The sequence below is a fragment of the Cyphomyrmex costatus genome, unplaced genomic scaffold (assembly GCF_001594065.2).
Source record: "Cyphomyrmex costatus isolate MS0001 unplaced genomic scaffold, Ccosl1.0 scaffold61, whole genome shotgun sequence".
In the NCBI taxonomy this organism is placed as follows: Eukaryota; Metazoa; Arthropoda; class Insecta; order Hymenoptera; family Formicidae; genus Cyphomyrmex; species Cyphomyrmex costatus.
This window is the reverse complement of record NW_017280167.1, coordinates 640,885-661,915: the sequence shown is the minus strand read 5'-3', so window position 1 is coordinate 661,915 and position 21,031 is coordinate 640,885. Positions and strand designations below refer to the sequence as shown.

General features: G+C 34.6%; 2 protein-coding genes across 3 annotated transcripts; both read left to right on the top strand.

The window, feature by feature from the left end:
- The first annotated feature begins 1,545 nt into the window (after window positions 1–1,545).
- CytC (mitochondrial cytochrome C) lies at window positions 1,546–5,581 on the top strand. 2 transcript variants are annotated; one of them, XM_018547221.1, is made up of 5 exons: window positions 1,546–1,638; window positions 1,720–1,836; window positions 4,417–4,474; window positions 4,663–4,804; window positions 4,980–5,581. In XM_018547221.1, exons 3-5 carry the CDS (start codon window positions 4,436–4,438, stop codon window positions 5,123–5,125), a joined length of 327 nt encoding a protein of 108 aa, XP_018402723.1. In that variant the 5' UTR covers window positions 1,546–1,638; window positions 1,720–1,836; window positions 4,417–4,435; the 3' UTR covers window positions 5,126–5,581. The 2 variants fall into 2 exon arrangements, with proteins under 2 accessions (XP_018402723.1, XP_018402722.1); XM_018547220.1 differs by lacking the exon at window positions 1,720–1,836.
- A 4,115-nt stretch (window positions 5,582–9,696) lies between these two features.
- LOC108779745 (uncharacterized) lies at window positions 9,697–12,988 on the top strand. Its single transcript, XM_018547222.1, has 2 exons — window positions 9,697–9,865; window positions 12,193–12,988. The coding sequence occupies exon 2, from the start codon at window positions 12,195–12,197 to the stop codon at window positions 12,432–12,434; it is 240 nt and encodes a 79-aa protein (XP_018402724.1). The 5' UTR covers window positions 9,697–9,865; window positions 12,193–12,194; the 3' UTR covers window positions 12,435–12,988.
- Window positions 12,989–21,031: the final 8,043 nt, after the last annotated feature.

The following is a 21,031-nucleotide window of genomic DNA, read 5'->3' as shown; positions in this document are numbered from 1 at the left end:
GGATTGCCTCTCGCGCGTGAGCAGATAGAGTGAACTGAACTAAATTAAAAAGTCCTTTACCTTTTTATAATTTTCACAATCCTTTCGAAGGTATTAATTTCTAAGGATTATTATAATAAGCACGTATCCCCCCCCCCTCTCCCGTACGGCTAATCGAGCTAATTGTAAGTATATGCTCATCAGTCGCAATCAGTCGCAATCACTCGTTGCGAGAGGAATAGGAATTGCTTGATAGGCGCGCCGTTTGACTTATGATGCTTAGCGCGCGCCTACCATAAAGTCTTGTATCCACGGTGCTAAAACTCGGTCCGATTTCTTGAAGTGTGTAGCCAATCAACTTGTCGTTTTTCCGTAAACACTACATGTTGATTGGCCACTCGTTCCTGGATCCAAGAAATCGAACCGAGTTCTAGTACCGTGAATATAGAAATTTAGTCATTTTTTTAATGATATGATTATTAGGTCAAAAATAAAAGATCTTTGCGCTATTTTGGTATATCTAAAGTTTTAGGCTGTTTTTACAAACAACGTAACTTGCGTAAACGTAACTTGTGTCAGCCAATCAAAATGTTTCAACTAGAATAATACGTAAAGCCCATTCTACATTGGTCGTATCGTAGGCGTCGCAGGTCACAAATTTGTTGTAACAGCCAATCCGATGTGTCAATTTAAAGTCTCACGACGCTTACGATGCTACGATACGACCAATGTAGAATGGGCTTAATAAGCCTTCTAGGCCTTCTACAATAAGCCATACCTAAGTTTTAAGTATTAAGTCATAAGAAATTGACCACTCATGCCTGGTTTATGCTTCGGTCTTAAGGTCTTAATCCTAAAATTTAGCCAATAGAGTTCAAATTTCAGTTAGAACTGGCAGCTTTATTGATTGAATTTTAGGATCTTGAGATTAAGACTTGAAGCATAATGGGCCTTCTACAATAAGCCGTAAATCACAAATCATAAGTCATAAGCTAGAAATGGACCAATCACAGTCGTTAATTTTTAGTTTCTTCCGATTTATGACTTATGGCTTATTGTAGAAGGCCTATAAACCATGGCATCACAGTCGATTATTTTTCTCACATTCGATTGTGATTGGTAAATTTCTTATGATTTAACACTTAAAACTTAAGTAATGGCTTATTGTAGAAGGTCCATATACCTGATACAATTTATTGTTTACCGAATAATGAACAAGGATCGAAGACACTCGAAGTTGACAGATATGAGTTTTGGAACGCAACCTAGCGAATTGGCAACACTGGCTCGAGGCAAGCGCCAATTAAAAGGCAGTGACCTCTTACACCTGCACTTGATACGTGTATTAACAAGAAACTTTCTGTTAAATTATCTTAATTTCAGCAATGTATTTAAAGAATGATGTACTAAATAAGTACAATATGCATCAAAATGATTAATTAATGCACCTATCACGATATGTTTACACGTATCGCTGAAATTTAAGATAATTCAATAGAAAGTTACTAGTTTGAGTACCAGTATTAAGTGCATGTAAAAGCAATTCTACTCTAGATCGATCGCGGAACGCGGACCGTCGCGGTTAATGTTCACGCCATTCACGGTCAGATTGGGTCAGACGTTGGGAGCCAACTATATTGGTATAAAAAAAAACGCACGGTGAGTACAAGCAAACGAATATGCATGCATACGGGAGTTTACATGTATTGCAGATAGCGTCTTTTTGTTTTTCTAATTTAGATCTCCGTCGATTCCGATGGCACCACGTGCTTGTGCCTCGGTGAATCCGATTTGCAAAACCAGAAATAACATTAAATTCTGATGAAATTCATATATTTGTGAGGAAGGATATAATCGGTATGCCCGTGATACTTCATTCTCTTCGGCCTGTCATTGAATTCCGTTCAGTCAGACATTCGCGTGACTACTTACGTCGGACAGTAGCGACTTACGTAACTCGTTTAACCCTGGCTCTTAGCCACTGTTCGAACGTTTCGAATACTTTTTAGGATAAAATAATTTTTAGGACCGTGCAAAATGCGAGTTCTACATCCGAAGGGAGATTGTTACAATGAATAGAGACGTGGCCACGATCGACTCAAAATCAAAATTACTTTGACTTTCTGAAATGGTTTCTGAACAATTCTAATTGGTGTCGCAATTGGTTTAATCACTTTTTTCAATAATCGTGATTATCGCAGCTATCTATTTGTGCTGTAGATAATTACAAGAAAAAAACGCATCTATCCGACGCGCCGTTTTGATAAATTGGATCGAAGGTCATTTCTAGAGTTACACGTGTCTCGCTTCAAACGTCTTCTTTGGGTGCTTTCCAGCAAAAGACACAAATTATACAGTAACACAGTGAATCATAGTATCCTTGTTGTTTGTCACTGTTAAACAAAGATAAAATGTTCACTGCATCTCTTGTTGTATTATTTGTCTCCTTACACGATTTTCAATTTATTTTCTTCAAGAATCTTCATGCATGATGTCACTTTTGATACGCTCAGTATTATATGACATATGTCACAAAATTATTGTTTTTATCAAGCTTGTTAAATGTTACTTAATTCGAAAATTGATAATTATTGCACATCTTAATTGTTTCACGAGCGCGAGGATTTTTTGTAGACTTTTTCCGTTTTTTTTATTACATTATGTATGACAATTAACATAAATGAGAAGGAGTAGCATGATACAAAAATTTCAACGTTGCAATAATATAGTAGAAATAATATTTTGTGAAAAAATTGCAACACAAATTATATGGTGTTCCATTTTTTAAATCTGAAGATATTAGTAGTAATGTCTCGATGCTAAGATTATGCAATATAATATGCAACATACTTTTTTTAAAAACAGATATCTATGTTTTTTTTTTTAATCAATTTATTCATCTCATTATTTTATGCATAAAGTATTAAGAATTATTAAAAAATTAATAGTTTATGAGATATTTTTTATTTTATACTAAATATGCCAGATATAAAATTTGCAAACTGTTAATTTTTATAACTCTAATATTTTATTACTTTTATAGGTATAGTAGAAAAATGGTTAAAAAAATATTAATTTTTAAAAAAATCATAAGTTTCATTTAAAAAATGACGATGATCTTTATGTGACCTTGAAAAATTAATTTTTTCGAAAATTAGTTTTATTACTTTTTGTCTTTCTTTATGTCATATAACTATTGATTGAAACATTTTTGCTAATCAGGCTCGGTTTTCGAGATAATCGGTTGGATAATTTAAAATAATACATCTTGTATAAAAGTTCGTCTTATTATATAATTACATATACCTATACCTTTGAAACTGTTATAGCTAAGATTAAAATTATTACGAGTATTTTAGGCCATTATAAAACCGCATGCGATTGTATCGATAACTGTGGGTGCATTCCATTTAATGTTCGCAATACTCGCATGCATTACCTCATGCTTGTTTAATATTTGACGATAAGAAAGATGAAATAATACTCGCTCGTGTTAAATAAAACGCAGCCTTAATATTTAATGATGATTATTAGGGAATTGTTATACTGATATCAGTGAATTATTAACGTTAATTATTTGAAAGTTTAACACATTGAATGCCGAAGTAATTTTACATGACTTGCTCAAGGCGCCAAAATGAATTTTTCATATTATGCGATACATATTACTGTAAAACATTATCTATAACGGATAAGTTGCATTGTATTATCATATTTTATGCATTTATCTTACTGGGGGTTATTGATGACCTCCACGGCGCCGTAATGTCTTCAATAGTTGCACTATATTTTGTTTATTTTTGACATTTCAAGCTATCTCAATCGTTTCTTATTTTGCTCATTCTTGTTGTGTCTGTCAAACTATCAGATAATGCTGTCCATACTTCTACACATTACATTAATTTTTGCATTTTTTTTTATATTTTAATTTTTAAATAGCCTATAATTATCAAATGAAAACGTGACTCTATGAAAAAATGCTAAAGTAATAGGTAGAACAAATGCGCAGAATGTACAAAAAAAGTTGTCATATATTGTGCAGATTGTATCGGTACCTTTTCCTTTATTTGCCATGTTTTAATATGACACATCGCAACATGCGTTTATAATAAATTAATAACATGCAAAGATTATTAATAAAACTTTTTTATGTTTTTTAATATGAATTAGTTTCTTTATATGATTGTAATAGCGATGATAATATTGCATATTTTTGAAGTATTATCATTTACGTGAATTATGCGTTTAATTCCACAGTCGCGTTGCCGGTCGTCGATGACTCCTACAGCATTCAATATGTTAATTTTCTATTCTTTTTTCAAAACAGTTGTTTTTCACGGTCCGCACGTTATCGATATTATTTTTAATAAAGTATCTAATAAATAAAATAAAAACTTATATTTTTTACTATTTTTGTATAATTGAATGTCTTTCTAGAATACACAATTAAATAAATATGGGTGTTCCGGCGGGTGATCCAGAAAAAGGAAAGAAGGTAATATTTAACTGTGATCAGTTTTGACGCTTACGCGCTTTATTCTATCTTTATCACTTATTATAATACATGCAGAAAAATGATAGAATAAAACTTACAATGTATGAGCATCAAAACCGAATGCAGCCATAAAGATAAAATTTAATAACCCACTATAACAACTTATAATTATGCATTTGTTCTTCTAGATTTTCATCCAAAGATGTGCACAATGTCATACTGTCGAAGCGGGTGGCAAACACAAAGTAGGTCCCAATTTACATGGACTTATAGGTAGAAAAACTGGTCAAGCCCCTGGTTTCCTATATACCGATGCCAATAAAGCGAAAGGTATGTGTTTAGTTATTGACACACAATTAAAAATGATAAATTTATAAATAGCATTATTCTGTATTACCTATAGCATTAATCATTACTTATTGTTAGAATAAATATGTATATGTATATACACTCTCTCTTATGTAATGTATACATCTAATCATAATCTTGTATTGTTATATTTTAGGCATCACTTGGAATAAGGATACTCTTTTTGAGTATCTAGAAAATCCAAAGAAGTACATTCCCGGTACAAAGATGGTATTCGCCGGATTAAAGAAACCTCAAGAGCGGGGTGATCTTATAGCTTATTTGGAACAATCGACGAAGTAAATGCTTCTCCGCGTCCATGCTACCGATCGCAGAAATCGTGAAGAACGCGAGTGAGCAAGCGAGATGCCGAGCATGGCATGAGTCGCGATATTAGTACGATTATCATCTCATCATGTTTTGTCATCTCACTCGTGTTCATCCCATGGACTCTCCTCTCGATGGTACTCAAAAGCGTTCGCAATACGTGTTTAAATAGTAATAAATTGTTATTGTATTGTTGATAAGTAGACAATTTCAAATATGTACATGACGTGACACAGGAGTCGAGCTAGCTCAACTCTGTTTTTTTCCTTTTTCATCATACCGAAAAGATATTCTCGGGAGCGCTAACGCCCGCCATACGAGTGGTTGAACCACTTTTCTGCGGATCCCGTGTCCTTAATTATTTATTATCATTGTACCATGCAGTAAGTGTTGATCTGTAAATCAAAGAAATACAGACTAGGCAATTCAAAATTTGCAATTGTTCCATTTATTCTCAGGTAGTTATGTGTAAGATCCTGATCGCTCGTAACAAATTAAAGTGAATTCGATAATCGAGTATTTACAAAGCGATTAAATATCCTTGGTAAGATTTTTGAGCTTTAATTGGATTAGAGAAGTGCTGTTGTTCGTGAAATATCACTTGATTATCTTATCGTTTTCACGAATTGTACTTTTCCCATTTTATTATTAGACTTTCCTGCTTTACATTTAAGGATTCCTGTTCCAGTTGATAAGAGTGAAAGAGGAAGGAGATGTGGTTAGCGACAGGAAGTCTAGCTCGATTGGGGTTTACTCAACCCGCAACTCGCGATTTCGTGTAAAGGACACGGTAGTGTCGCTGCGCTTAACGCCGAGACACTACTGTGTCTCCTGATTCCTTAAAGAAATCTTATCCAGTCGCTTTTAGTGAACCGTTTTGATACAACACGTATATGTGCAATTTACATACTTGTGGTAATCAAAATACACGGAAGTTTTTATCGTCAACGATATTCGTGAAAAAAAACGTAAATTTAAAAAACAAATTTTAATTTTAAATATAAATTATGATTTTTTATTTTTTTTGTAATTAAATAAGAAACCTTTTCAGTCAAAGCGGATCTTAGTGCTTAAAATCGTATGAATTTATATACATCATAGTCAAAGTATTAACTCAGTAAATGAATATACTTACTGTAGTCTACTGTAGTGATGTATACGTTGACTAGTAAGTTATGTACATATATATTTACTAAAGTTAACATAGTTAACACTTTAACTTGTGACATAATACATATTGAAAGTACGGAGTTCCAGGTTCAAACCCTAATTGAGACAATATTTTTCGTTATAAAATTGTAGATTTAATATTTCCATTAATATCTAATTATTAAATTCTTATAAAAGTCCTTATTTGCATCAAAATATTACATTGCTTATCAATTTAATAAGTAATATTACTCTGATTCTGTTCATAATCACGTTTCGAGACCGAAAAAGATTTCGGCATACAGATTGCAGAATCGGACATTTATATAAATTCACAGAAAAATATCTAAATATGTAAGATCCACATTGACAATAGGAATTCTCTTATTTAATCGGAATTACTTTTGTCGGTCTAAATTCGTATTGAATTTTTAAATCGTGTATTTGAACTTTTTTGAATATTTTAATTTATTAAGCTTATAATCTAATAATTTTCCATATTTTTCAATTAATATTCTTATAAAGGTGTCAAGTATATATTCCAACGAATCGTTCGAGAATTATGACGAGCAATTTAGAGTTGCCCGATGGGGCCGTTTCGAGTGTCAGTGACAATTATGTTGCAAGACTCAAAGCTAAGACATCCTTGAGACTACGTTTAGGTCGCGTATTCAGCTCTGATGGGCTCAAAAGTCCCAAGAATTCGAAAAGCGTATCAAGTTCGCGCGGATCGAGCCCTAGTCATGGCAGTCCTCGCACTAGGACAAGATATTCCTGGCAGCCAGGAACTTACGCTGATGAAGAGAATCGATCGCCTTGTACGCCGGAGAGCGGAATCTCGCTCTCGTCATCTTCAACAAAGTCGTCACCGATCACAAACATGGCGAACTCGCCCAAAAGTCCATCTACGCCAAAGAAATTGTACTTTTCGACGTGGTATGCCGATAGGTAAGTTTACGACTCCGTTCATATATTCGTGAAATTAACGTGTTACAATAATATTAACATATATACAAGGTGTTCAGTAAAGACTGTAACAACGGCTAAGACTAGATTTCTAAGGTCATTTTGAGATGAAAATTTTAATACCAGAGTATCGAAGCTATAATAGTTTTTAAATTATAAGCATGTAAAATTAACGAAATATATTGCTTAAAATTGCTCGTTTAAGTATGATTGACATTTTGCGTCGGCATTTACCTATTACACTTAAACGCGCAAACTTTAGGCGATATGATTTGCTGAATTTAAGTGCTTATATGTAATTCAAAAATTGTTATACTTAATGAAAAAATATTTTATTATAGTGTTAAGTGTTTTGAAAAGTTCTTGAGGTATAAGAATATGAAATCTTTATATAATCAAAAAATATATATTGATGGGCGACTTTTAGTCGTGGCAACCATAATCGTTTTTCCGTATAATAAATTTTTTAAATAACCAATCTTTTATATTAGATATCTAATTCTAAGAATATTGTCATAAAATTTCTAGTCCAAGTAAAAATTGTTTTATATATACAAAGTGTAAATCTTATCGTACATAAAACAAATATTGTTGCGAATCGACGTTAGAAGCCGATAACAAAACTAATTTTTCAACTTTTTTCGTTTTTGACATAAAGTCGACCGGTTTTGATTATTTTATCGCTTACACTGTAATTATGGAGGATTTTTACATTTGTGAAGACAGTTTGAAAAATATTTTAAAAATAATCGGTAAAACAGACGACCTTAGGATCCCTTTAATGTAAAGTGGTAACATAGTTGTTAATATAATGACATAATTATTTATGCCTTTCCACATAATGGCAAAAATCTAAGAATAAATGAGGATATTGATCAAAGTGAGTATCTTTATGTTTTCATCGCGCAATCATGCTTAACTTTAATTGCTCGCACACAGTGATGGATTTACACACTTCGGCGCCCTAGGCCTTGTATTTTGTGGCGCTCCCTTAACACACAATCGGCGCTCTTTTCAAATAAACGAGCGACTAAAAAAAAAGCTGTTCAGCTTACTGCTAATTTTCTTCCGAAAGCAGAGTTACTTGAACCAAAATTACAATTAAAGTAACATTTGTAAGGAACCGGGTCTTACATTTATTGAATTTTACAAATTATAACAATATATGGTGTATATAATTAGGCATATATGGTATAATAATTATTTGTTGAATCATTAGAAAACAGTGTTGTTTATTTTAGTTGTATTCTTTTTGCCTCGCAATTTAATTTTTTAAACAATTTCACGTGGACCGTTAATGCAGCGAAAGCGTTTAATTTCTTTTGATTCACGTTTGTTCGTATTATAGATAAGTTTTGTTCTTTTTAATGTTGAAAATAAATATTCACCCGAACAGTTTATTAATGGAATACTGTGAAAAATCCTTAAGGTAATTTTAATAGGCTCGTTCTTTTTAGTTGAACTTGTTATCTCTTTCTCGTTTTTCCTCTTTTTCTTTCCAACGTGGAGAGAAAATTTGGATATATACTACGTGTAGTTCGTCTATAGAAGGATGTCTAAATCTGCTCGCATGTTTCACGTCAAAATAATGGAGACAAAAATGAAATAATTCTTATAGCAAAGTGCTCAAAGTTTTGTCGATAAGTAAAACTAATGATTTATCAAACAGTTAACGATTATCTGAGAGTTCCTGTTCATTTTACGTATAGTGTGCTGTTTAACATTCATTAAACAACGAGAATAAAATATAAAATGGAAAACACCTTGAACTTGTGTCGTGCGATTATATTTCCCCTGATAAAAAAAGTTAATAAAGAACGATAGAAAAATTCTATCGTTTTGAATAACTAAAAATTTGGAATTCCGTAAAAACATGTTCTCGTTTTCTAAAATATTCTTGCTGGCTTTTAAGATCTGACCTGATTCAGGATGTATTTAATCGACCTAAATACATATAATAAACAAGAGACATAGTTTTGCGTGGGGTACAAGGATCTTTTTTGTGAAGCAAATAAATTAAACCGAATTGGTATATTGTATATACAAGAAGTTGTAAACGACGATGGTTCGAATCTTTGCGTCTTCGATAAATTAAGCGAGTGAACGTTCGCAGAATTATAAATAAATTTAAATTTTCAATAAATTTCGAAAATTATGAATAAAAGTGAGGAAAAAATAATACATGTGTGGTACACAGAACGTGCATTTTGATATACGGCAATCGTAATAGCTCTGTCATCGGTATTTTTCGTACATCGAGCAACCACCGACCAATGGGTCGATGCAGCGTCGGCGCTCTGGGGTGCGCAACCACCAAGAGACGAGCATCCCCCTACTTTCACCTCCGTTTGCCAACGATTGTGTCAACGTGGAGGTGCGCAACGGGGAGGAGATCCTCACCTCTTTCTCCTCTCCTCTTTTCCCCTGTCTTTCCATACCCTATCCCTCGATTTCGATGCATTTCGTTGCGATCCACAGAACGCTATATGCCACGCACTGGACCACTGTGCGGTTTACTGGTGTTCACCAACTAGTTAATTGAAGTGCTCCAACATTCTCGCTCGGCAAACGAGCTGTAACGATCAAACACGAGTCCATCAGGTGAGTGATTTGAGTGCGATTCAATAAAGAAATTGATCTCTAAATTGATCTCTGAATTGGTCTCTGATAACTTGGAGAACTACTTAATTCTGCAATCAAATCTACAACTGTGAGAGGCAATTGTGAGAAATAGAAAGAATTAATACAGCAATCGTATCGCGAGGGATAGTTTTTCTGTGGTTCTGCATAAAATTGAAAACGTGTCTTTCATCGACATATTTTTTTATTATGTAGTTATAATAATGTTATCGTTTCGTAACATCGAAAATAAATATCCGTCATTAAGCCAAATTACAATTGCCTCGACATTTGCACTCTATGTTAACAGATCGATTCAACGTGAATTTCACATTTAGTGACATGTCATATTTATTTTACTGAAGCCATCGTAGTGCAATGTAAGAACGACGATAACTATTATTGATTATAATGCACTCTCGTTAAAGCTAAAGATTTTGATGATCGTTAAGAACTTTTGCTTTGATAATTTTCCTTTTTTAACAGTGTTTATCAAATTTGTGAACAACATAACAATGTACCTCCGAGATAAATCAATTAGAGTTCTAATATTTTCCGAATGTCTAGAAAAAGTTTCTTACGCATTTCATACTTTCGAGTTGTTTGAGGCATTACGATTGTGATCGTAATAGATTTATCAATTACATTAAATTAATCAATAATTCACGAGAGAAAACTAGTTCGCTGTTAGTGAATTAATGAAACAGCGGGACATCATAATCATGCGCCAACCAGAATGGACGATTCGAAACGCGATTGGACTCTTCAAGGATATCGTGCTTCGAAAAACCTTTTTCCTTTATGGAGATCGTATCCGAATAAATTCTTTTCTCAGAACTGTCAGAATTGTATCGATATTCGAGATAATTATATTCATAGTAATTGTTATAAGTTATTAAGATATTGGGATAACACAAGAAGGAAAAAATTAATTTTCTCTGCTTCTCTGTGTTTTTCTTCTTTCTATATTTCTTCTATCCCCCTTATTTTTACTTCTCTTTTTTAATTCTAAAGCATAATCATGGGATACATATTATAATATAATTAAATGTAGAATCTATACTTTTATAAATCTCGACACCTCACATTGTTTATGTTAATGCGGTACATTGTGGTAATGGAACAATTTCCGTTTTTATAAAATGCGATAATTAGCAACAAGGTCTATCTAATGATCTCTCACATCCTGTATGCATGTTCGACGATATTCACGCGCATAATATACAGATATATTCACCGATTTATATTTTACTTTTGCACAGTGTGCTCTCTGTGTCTTACATAAAGTATTTGAATTGTAACACAGAGTGTTACATTGCTCGATACTGTAAAAAGCTAATAATAAATACGAGCGTGTAAAACATATCAATGTTACAAACTTTTCAAAAAGTTATTTGGTAACTATACTTATTTTGCAATAAAACCGGCTGAAGTCAATTCTGAAAGATTTAGCTTATCGGGCTAAGTGCGTTCTACTTAACGTTATATTCGCGAGTATTATTTCAGCCTTGTTGTCATCAAATGTTGGACAAGGATAAAATGATATATGGAAGCGTTCTATGTATTCCATATGCGTTGGATTTAATGGGCAAGTTTTCCTTTGTTCTCTTTTAAAATGTGTGTGATAAAAGTATCAAAAAAAGTATATATTCCGAACACGCTGAAAACTTGGCCAGATGTGTCCGGACGTGATGTCCGGACTTGAAAAAGTACATATCCGGGAAAAACCAGACATTTGGTCACCCTTGGTCCATTCGGTCCACTCTTCTCTGCTTCTTAGGGGTGACCAACTTTCCACCCGAAGAGAGGTCCACCCTATTCCCCGTTTTTTACTGGACGTAATAGCGGGTGGTGGGGGAGAGTGAACCACGTTTTTCGACATACACAGAAGTCTGTGATTCATTATCTTCTCATCATTATAATAATCTTCCACATTCATTTCAACATTTACAAGCATTTAATAGAGAAAAGTCGGCGATGAGTGTGTGTAACCTTGTAAACCCAGCAAAACAGCCAGCGTAACGTGAGCGCAGGCGTTGGAAATGAAATTAATTTATTCCCTTTACGCCTGTGCTTGCGCTGTCTTAAAGCCACATGACACACAGAAAAGCTTAAAGTAATAAGCGAATTGGCCAATCATCTATAAAGACCGTAAAGTCGCATAATGTATTATAAATAAACAGCAGTAGTCAGTCCGACACATCGATTTTCTTACTGCTTAAGTTTTTTTGTGTGCCAAGGCCCTTACGTCTTGTCATGCATAGTTCCGAATTCTCTCGGTATTCATCTTACCTCTCGCGTAATCGCAGATATGAAGTATTCGCCGCAGCAGCAGCAGCACCAGAAGCAGCGGAAATCGGAGGGCAGCGACGCCGCATCTATGGATGCCACTCTCAGCCGAACGTCGGCATCCAGCACGCAGGAGCAACGCAAGGCCTCATCAACGTCGTCATCGACACGAGCGCCCGTCTGCCGTTCACCATCCACCGGCATGTTCGCCTGGATGCGTGTGTTCCGATTTGCATCAATGTTGCACCAGGTCGGCTGCTAAAGTTCGCATTGACGAGTATGGACCGTGCTAGAAGAAAAAAGAGAAAGAAAGAGAGTAGAAAAAAAGAGAGAGAATGAGAGTCGATATAGAATCTCGTATATCTTAACAATCTCAGATTAAATAATTAATATCGTACAACACATACAGCGGAGACGCGCATAGCACATGAGCGCGAAGTAGCGGCCCTGTTTCGCGTCGTGATTTACAAATTTAAACATATATATATGTGTATATGTATATATATAATATATATATGCATATACATATATTTATGCACGGCCGAGTCGTAGGGACATACGGCCAATGTCGTAGCTCGATCATAGTTCGAATACGCGAAGATGAATCGCCGAGTTGCGATTCGCCGTGTACAAGTTGTTGAGATGTAGATTGTAAAGTTACAGATTTATAAAGTAACGCAATAGCATCCACTTTTGAAGCATTTTTGCGTATCAAAAAATGGCCGAAACATAATACATTATTTTATTTACATATTAAATAGATGCAGCTACCTTAACTTGTGCAATATGTTCTATACATTTTTTGTCAAACTAAACATTCACCTCTTCTAAAATTTATTTTCTCTTTCGGTTGTATTATGTGTTAATATGTTTCATCTTCCGAAATTGGATTGTATTTTCTTTTATACTGAAATTTCAATGATAAATAAACATGTATTAGACTAAAGAATACATAAATTAAGCACATAATTTCTTTGTTTATAAATAAATGACAACGAAAAATGAATTTACATAATTTACGGCTTTATTTTCTCTTACAAAATGTGTTAATATAAATACATAATAAGTTTGCAATGACCGCGTCTGCTTCAAAATGATAAAGTTTGAGATACTTTATAAAATCTAGTGACTTTAGTAGATCGGGCCGCACCCGCACTGTATTATTTGCCTTACAACGCAAAAAGATATAAAGATAATTCCCTCTCTAGGTCAAAGTTTCATTACAAATGCTTTGAAGCATTTGTTTGACCAATCAGAAGAAAGAATTTTACAAATTGAATCAACGGATATTTCAAAGCATTTGTAGCATTACATTGATCTTACTCTCTGTTCTTACAATTCATTTATGATATTCCTTGTAACACAAGTTTATTCTTATACAGAGTCTTTAAAAAGTCCGAAAACTCTAAAATATGTCAAAAACAGAGTAGTTTTCATAAAAATGTTTCAGACACAAAAGGATTCAAAAAGATCTATTTACTGGTCACATTCGTTTGACCCTGGATAATACTTTCACATTATGCAGCAAAAAAAGGTTTAAAAAATTGATTGTAACCTGACGATGTCGTTCAGGGTCAAACGGATGTAATCAGTAAATAGATCGTTTTAAACCCTACAACTTTTATCTGAAACATTTTCCTGAAAAGTGCTTTACTTTCAACATACATAATGTTTTTCAAAACTTTTTGAAGACCCTATATGTGCGCTCCGATTTAACTAACATCAGTTACTACATTCTGTCCAACTCTTTTGCGTGAGATTCTTGATTTGTCTTATTCATAGAATACAAATATGCATTTAATTAGCAGTCATTATACCGATCCGTTCGCTTCTCTTCTATGGAAGTGGGTGCGGCTCCGTACACACAAAGAAAAAACATGTATGCGCGCGTGTTCTGCGAATAACGCGTATATTCCGTGCATGTATATCGAACCATAAATACGGGCTCTATCTGAAGAATTACGTAGTAATCTGAGTAAGATTTTAGGAATTAATTGTGGAAGAAATTGTCTTAACATCATACAATGGTCTTAAAAATTGTCTTAAGCACACAAAAAAACGTGCTGTAAAACATAAGCAGTAGTAAATTCAACATAACATGAACGCACGTGTTCAAGTTAACAAAGCGACTAGTTTGCTCGCCGACAAATAAACATGATTAGTTGCATGGTGGAAGAAGACAGGTGAAATAACTTGAAGGATGTGCAGTAGCTGATTTGGTAATAGCCAATCAGAATCTATCCTAAGAATACAAAAAGCAATACAGCAAAATTTATTTATGCTTTTATATATTTAACATACACTGATTAACATTGGCTGCATTCAGCAAAAAAATTTAATCAGTTAGTGCTTAAGGATTCTTTAATATGATTGGTTCTTGCCTTTAATTCTTCTCTAAGTTGGATCAAAGTATAGGAACCAATCATGTTAAAGAATCACTAAGCGCTAACTTAGTTTTCTCTGCAGCCATTGTACTTGAATATCGCGCTGCTTTTTAAGACAGAATTTGATTTGCTAACTGATTGCTCTAAATTGCCATTATGTGCGCATTATTTCACCTGTATTCTTCTTCCATAAATGATTGTTACTTATAGATCCAACCAATCACATTCAATTGCTTGGCGAGTAGGCTAGCAGTTTTGTCTGGTTTAAACGCACCCAATAATTTCTTTATTGCTTGCGTTTTACTGTTTATGTTTTTTGTGTGCCATGGTCTTATAACTATGGCAGGCTTCGATAGAATGGACGTAACAATCACGGTATTATTCGCAAAACTCACCCGCAATTAACAGATCGATCCGTCGATTGGTCTTTACGTAGCACAAGCCTCGACGAAGTCGGAGACGAAATTCGTCGTTTAGAGAGAATTAAGGGCTCCATCCATTCCGGATTAACGTACGTCGTGATTTTAATTAGGCACGTCGAATATGCGTCTGCCAAGTGATATGACTCGTAGTCGGATTATAAATGTTACAAAACGTTCAGCGTCACACGATTACACTCCGTGAAGCTGAATTTTATTTTAATCCGCAATCCTCTCTTTGCGATATTTTCTTTAATTCCTTTTCCTACCCTCTCCCGTCCTTTTGCTCGATCGATGACATCGGCGTATCCCGCTGCGCACCGTGGATTCTATTTTCATATATTAAATGTATAAATAATGAGAAAGCAACGTATCGTTTTTTTCTCTCCCTCCTTCCTGTAGCGAGGCGTCGTCGTCTTTCTTATCACGAGAAGAAAAATGATGAGGCCCGATTAACAAGGTGCGCTCTCGAGAAAAATTGCGAGAAAGTCACGCGATTTTCTTTAACGTTATCCGTGATTACGTACGAATCCACTTCCTACATGTTGATTGTCTCGTCACGTTCAGCGCCGAGCTCTATCGATGTTATATCTCGTTGATCGTTATATGAATATATTTTATGATTGCGCAGATTCACAAATAAATTAAATATTTGCTTTAATCTGTCCTGGCTTCTGTTGATTGTCCTTTCAAAATATTTTGGCGACATATTTCGACGAACACGAGTGAACATGGCACATGAAAAAGACAAATATTTATACCAATTTTTTAATGAAAATTAAGATAGTTATACGTAAAATTAACGGCTATTATTCCGCATTTATTTTAATATCTTTTTTTTATTTTAATTATTATTGTACATTTGAATTAACCATTCCACATGAATAATGTGTGAAGCTGGAAACACAGACAATAAAAAGCACAGATAATAGGAACAAGGAATAAAGAAACTTCAATCTATCAGAAATCATGTATACTAGAATGGACGATTTCTGATAGGTTGAAATCTCTTATTTCCTGTTTACTATTGAATGCCTGTTCTTTTCATTGTGTTTCTAATGCATAGTTATATGAGTAAGGGTGCGATTTCACGTAGATATTTATGTACTATACAGAGTGCGATCCACTTGACGCTGTAAATTAAAAATTAAAAAATTCATTCATTTGAAATTTGGCTCTTACATATGCTCTTTACATTTCTTTATATTGTGTCTGTAAATTAGTGCTTCAAAGCTTTTGAAAAAAAAACCAATCGGAAAAAAGAATTTTACTAATTGACTATTCAAAAAATGCTTTGAAGCATTTATATCAAGTGGACTGTAGCCAGAGTGAGATAATATATAGTACACAATAACCGGTCGCTAAAGCCGACTGCACACATTGTTTTTTCCTGCTTTTCTAAATGGATTTACGTTTTGCTACTGTATTGCTGGCACTGCTAGTATCGCAGCCAATATGGTTTTGCGATAGTAAAACGAAAATTCAACTAGAAATCCAACGCTGTATCGCTCATTTCTAGCCTAAGTAATTGAAGAATATAACAAAGAATTGTCGACAATGAATATAAATTTGCAATTATTAACATAAATATTTGGATAATAATATCTTAATACATTATTTAATTCACGATTTTTTGATTATATAAGTACTCTAATACTCTATAATAATTAAAATACTATAATAAAAGTATTTAAATAATACTATGTATATTACATGTATAAATACTTTTATTGTATAAATATAAAAGCAACATCTCTGAATTGTTATCAATACTGTAAAAATGTATAATGACGTTACCGTTATCGTACAGACAAAAAATAACGATCGTTACCAAAAAAAAAAGGTGACGGCGTTATAAGTAATGCGTTACTTCCCAATTCTGGAAATTATCTGTAATTATTTCTACGAATCGGATCACGATCATTGTAAAATCGATCCATTGTAGCACGTTACGCGACCTGCCTTATCTGCGAAGAAGGTAGGTGTATGCCAGCCAGCCGCGACTCCATGGGGGAGGGAGGGAGAAGGCAACAGTTGGACATTGCCGAGCGTGGCCAAAGTGGATTGTTGAACAAACAACATGTGAAATGGTTGGTCACGCGCGCATATGCAGTGTCTTTTTCAACGCCCGCTATCTCGATAACACGTTTTTTCCCGGTATTACGAATAGGGGCTCGTGCGAGGGGGTAATCACTTAATGTAATCGTGGAACGGAGTCCCTGAAATCATTATAAAATTTATATAAAATTCGATATATAATCCGACAATTACAAGAAATAATTGTGTAATATTAGATAAAATTGTTTATCTCACCAAATGACCGCATATATAGTGAGGAAAAATTATATTTGTCATCAAATAAAATTATATAAAATTAAATGAAATCATGAAATCTCTGTGGGACAATATTTCAGATAGTGGTTACCCCCTCGGGCTCGTGAGCACGCTTCGTGTCGTGGATCGCAGAGCGCGGTAAACGTTTTCGTAGCAGTGAGAGAATCAAGGGGAGAACGGAGCAAATTCATTAAAATCATCTGTCATTTTTAGGAGATAATCTTGTGGTAACGAGCGGAATAATTGACTTCTTTAAACTTCAGATTCCGGTTATACTTAGGTCGATATAATTTCGATATAGTTTGCTATAGCACTGATATTTACAATTTACGTTACATACCTATACTATACAGATTTTCAAATCGGTGTGGAACACAGTCAAGGTGAAGAGAAACAGCTCCGGTCCTTTCTTGAGCCAGTAGGCTGTACTCTAAACTCACTTTGTCACACACACAGTGTTAGAATTTGCGGAGGTAACTTGAAAATTGCAGAACATCAATCAGAGTAGAGAACTGCACTATCTACTCTACTTTCCTTTTATGAACTTTCTACAAAAAGCCATTACCTTTTTTAAAGTCTTGATAGCCACAAGAAATTGATTAATCATAATCGAATGTGAGAAAAATGATCGACTATGGTGAATTTCTTATATATATATATATATGATTTAAAATTTAAATCTCAGGCAATGGTTTATTATAAAAAGCTCGTTAGGGGCCTATACTTTTTAACTGTCAATTTCTTTGTCCGCACAGGTCTTTTCTGTTTCTCGTTCCAATGCGTGAAAAGGAAAAGATATATAAACTCCTACGCAGAATTTCAGCTAAAAAGAACAGACCACTCGATTCGTTTCGTAGAATGCAGATTCGTGTTGACACGCGTGCGCATGCATGCGCGCGCGCACGCAAAAGCAGACGGTCGTTGGACGTTCCGACGTGACGCCCGGGCGGCACGAATTGCGGCGACGACGAACGGCGGCGGGCGGACTTCGCGCTGGCTGCGCGAAGAACCCAGCCGACTTCGGTCCGTTCAGTTAGTCGTGCGACTTGAATGAGATATGCGGCGACCCTTGACCCGCCATCTCTCTGAGGGTGGCGGTGGTGATGGTGCTACGGCCGGTGGCGATGCTGGTAGACGACAACGTTTAACTACGAAGGAGGGCAATGACGAGCGCGGAGGATACACCTGGGTTTGCCGGGATTACAGCCATCACCTATCGTTCGGCGACCTTTTCAAGGCCCCCACTCCCCTGGCCGACTATCGCGGCCGCGCAGCGGCTTCCCCAGAGCCCCGGAACGTCACAATCCACAGGTAGGATACTTAACCCCGTTACCTTTTGCCCCCTCTTTTTTTGTTTGTTCTTTCTTGTATCTCCCCACCACTTGACGTTTTTCAGCTATCGTGCGATTGTTGGATTTCGACCAGCAGCGGGTGGGTTTCTCTTCCGCGCTTGAAATAATTAGAGCACGATTCGAAATCTGATCTCAAACGAGCGTCACACACTTAATGTCGCTATTAGAAAGCCTCGCCATTACGAGATTACCATTATAGTTTATTAAAGCGGCGTCTACAATGAAATAAGAAATTGTCTAATCGCAATCTAATTTGAGGAGAGCAATCGACTATGATTGATCAATTTCTTATAACTTAAAGCTGATTCTACAATGGGGCAATCTTAAGTCTTATCGGTGAATCGTTGAAATTGGCTAACAGGCAATTTGTACAACTAAAACTATCGATTTTCCTTCTAATTAATTGAGCTAATAATTAAGTCATAACTCACTGTATAATTAAGAACTTGTAGATGCGAAAAATCATAGTCACTTATTTAAGTTAATGAGCTTTCTACAATAATAAATCATTACCTAAACTTTAAGTCTTAAACTTAGGTAATCATTTGTTGTAGAAAGCCTATAAGACTGGTTAAAACTTAAGATTTCCGATTATCGACTCATTGTAGAATCAGCATAAAACTTTAAGCTTCAATTTTGTGCCTTAAAAAATCTCATTGTTGACGTTGTTTAATGTATTATACTTTAAGTCTTAAGCCATATGAAATGGACTAATCATAATGGATTATTTTCTCACATTTGATTGTGATCGGTTAATTTCTTATGGCTTAAGATTTAAAACTTGGGTAATATTATATTGATAAGAAGTCTATTAAGCTAAATGCTTCTGGCATTATTGTGAAGGCCAAGTAAATATACATTTTATGTGAGTGAATGAAATTCATTCACCAAGATAAACATTGAATATATGGATATTGTTAAACCAATGTTATTAGTGTAACATGCTGTTATTGAAATTCTTGGTTTTTCGTGTAAATTTTATTTACTATAAAATATATCACAAACTTACCTATTGCAATCATTGTTGTAAACAATCTAATATTTATCTTCTTCAAGAAATTACGAAATAGGAAACATTCTTTTTAATCTTTTATAAATAATTCTATATGCAAATAATTATGCATAGTATTAGATATTCATATTTTATGTTTTGTTCTAATAATAATATTTTTATATATATAACTTTTCATCATATAGCGATGTATTTGTCTTGGTGGCATGTTGTTCAGAAAGAAATATATATTGCTTTTGCTACTAGTACAGCAACTAAGTCAATATTTGTTAGCAAGTTGATGCCTTCACGATATTACTTTGAGTAACTTGTCAGCAATTTTCTGACAACTTTAAAATTGTTATCATGAAAATTTGTACTGTTATTATCATGTTGCCATAATAATTTATAGAACCATAAAATGCTGTTACATTGTCGACGAGAGGTATCTTGATTGCATAACTGCCTGCGTATTATTTCAATATCGATATACTTGAAATCGTTGAAGACAAGTATATGGCTAGTTGCCAACATCATAGGCAATCACAGTGAGATGACCATTGACTTTGGTCGTCTAGGATTTAAATATAATATTTCATGTCAATTTCTCGAATCACATGGAACCTGTTAATATACGACAGGTACTATATGCTTATCTTATGTAACAAAGGGACGAAAGGAAGGAGGGAAACATCCTCATTCCGTCGGCTCAACCAGTAATTGTTGATCGACTGTCGAGCGGAGATGATCGTTGAGTAATAAATTATATTCACTAGGTACAGGGAATTATGCGATATCATGTGTGCGTCCCTCGAGAGGCAAATAGGGCGGTAGAGTAGAGCGAAAGAACGGAAACGACCTTGAGGAGAGGAATAACGCACTCTGGTCGGTAGAGAGAGATAGAGAAGGTTGGGGAAGGATGCTACCGGCATTCGACCCCGCTATTTCGATTAGCTAACGAGACTGTCATTCGTTGCGATCAGAATATCGAGAACTAGGTCACTAGGGTTTTTAAGGACCTCGCGTTCTCTCCTACATTCTTATTTGCGATGAATGAAGCGCGTTATGCAAATTTGATGAACAAATTGAGAGTCTACTATTAATAAAACGTCTCAAATTCTTTTAACTAAAAATCATTTTCTGACAGGAGGAAAAACTTGTACTTTTCTATTGCGCGCGCGTTTTTCTGCAGAAATAATAGTTAATATAATGATATTGACTTTAAGGTGGAAGAGATTTTAAAGCTTAGCATTATTCAATTTTGTTATACTTTATTACTGTAATTAAAACAGTTATATGAAAACTTACAATTGGTCTTAGAATATTCGTAAAATAAAGTTCCTACATATACGAAGTATCTAAAAAGTTTGATATTTGTA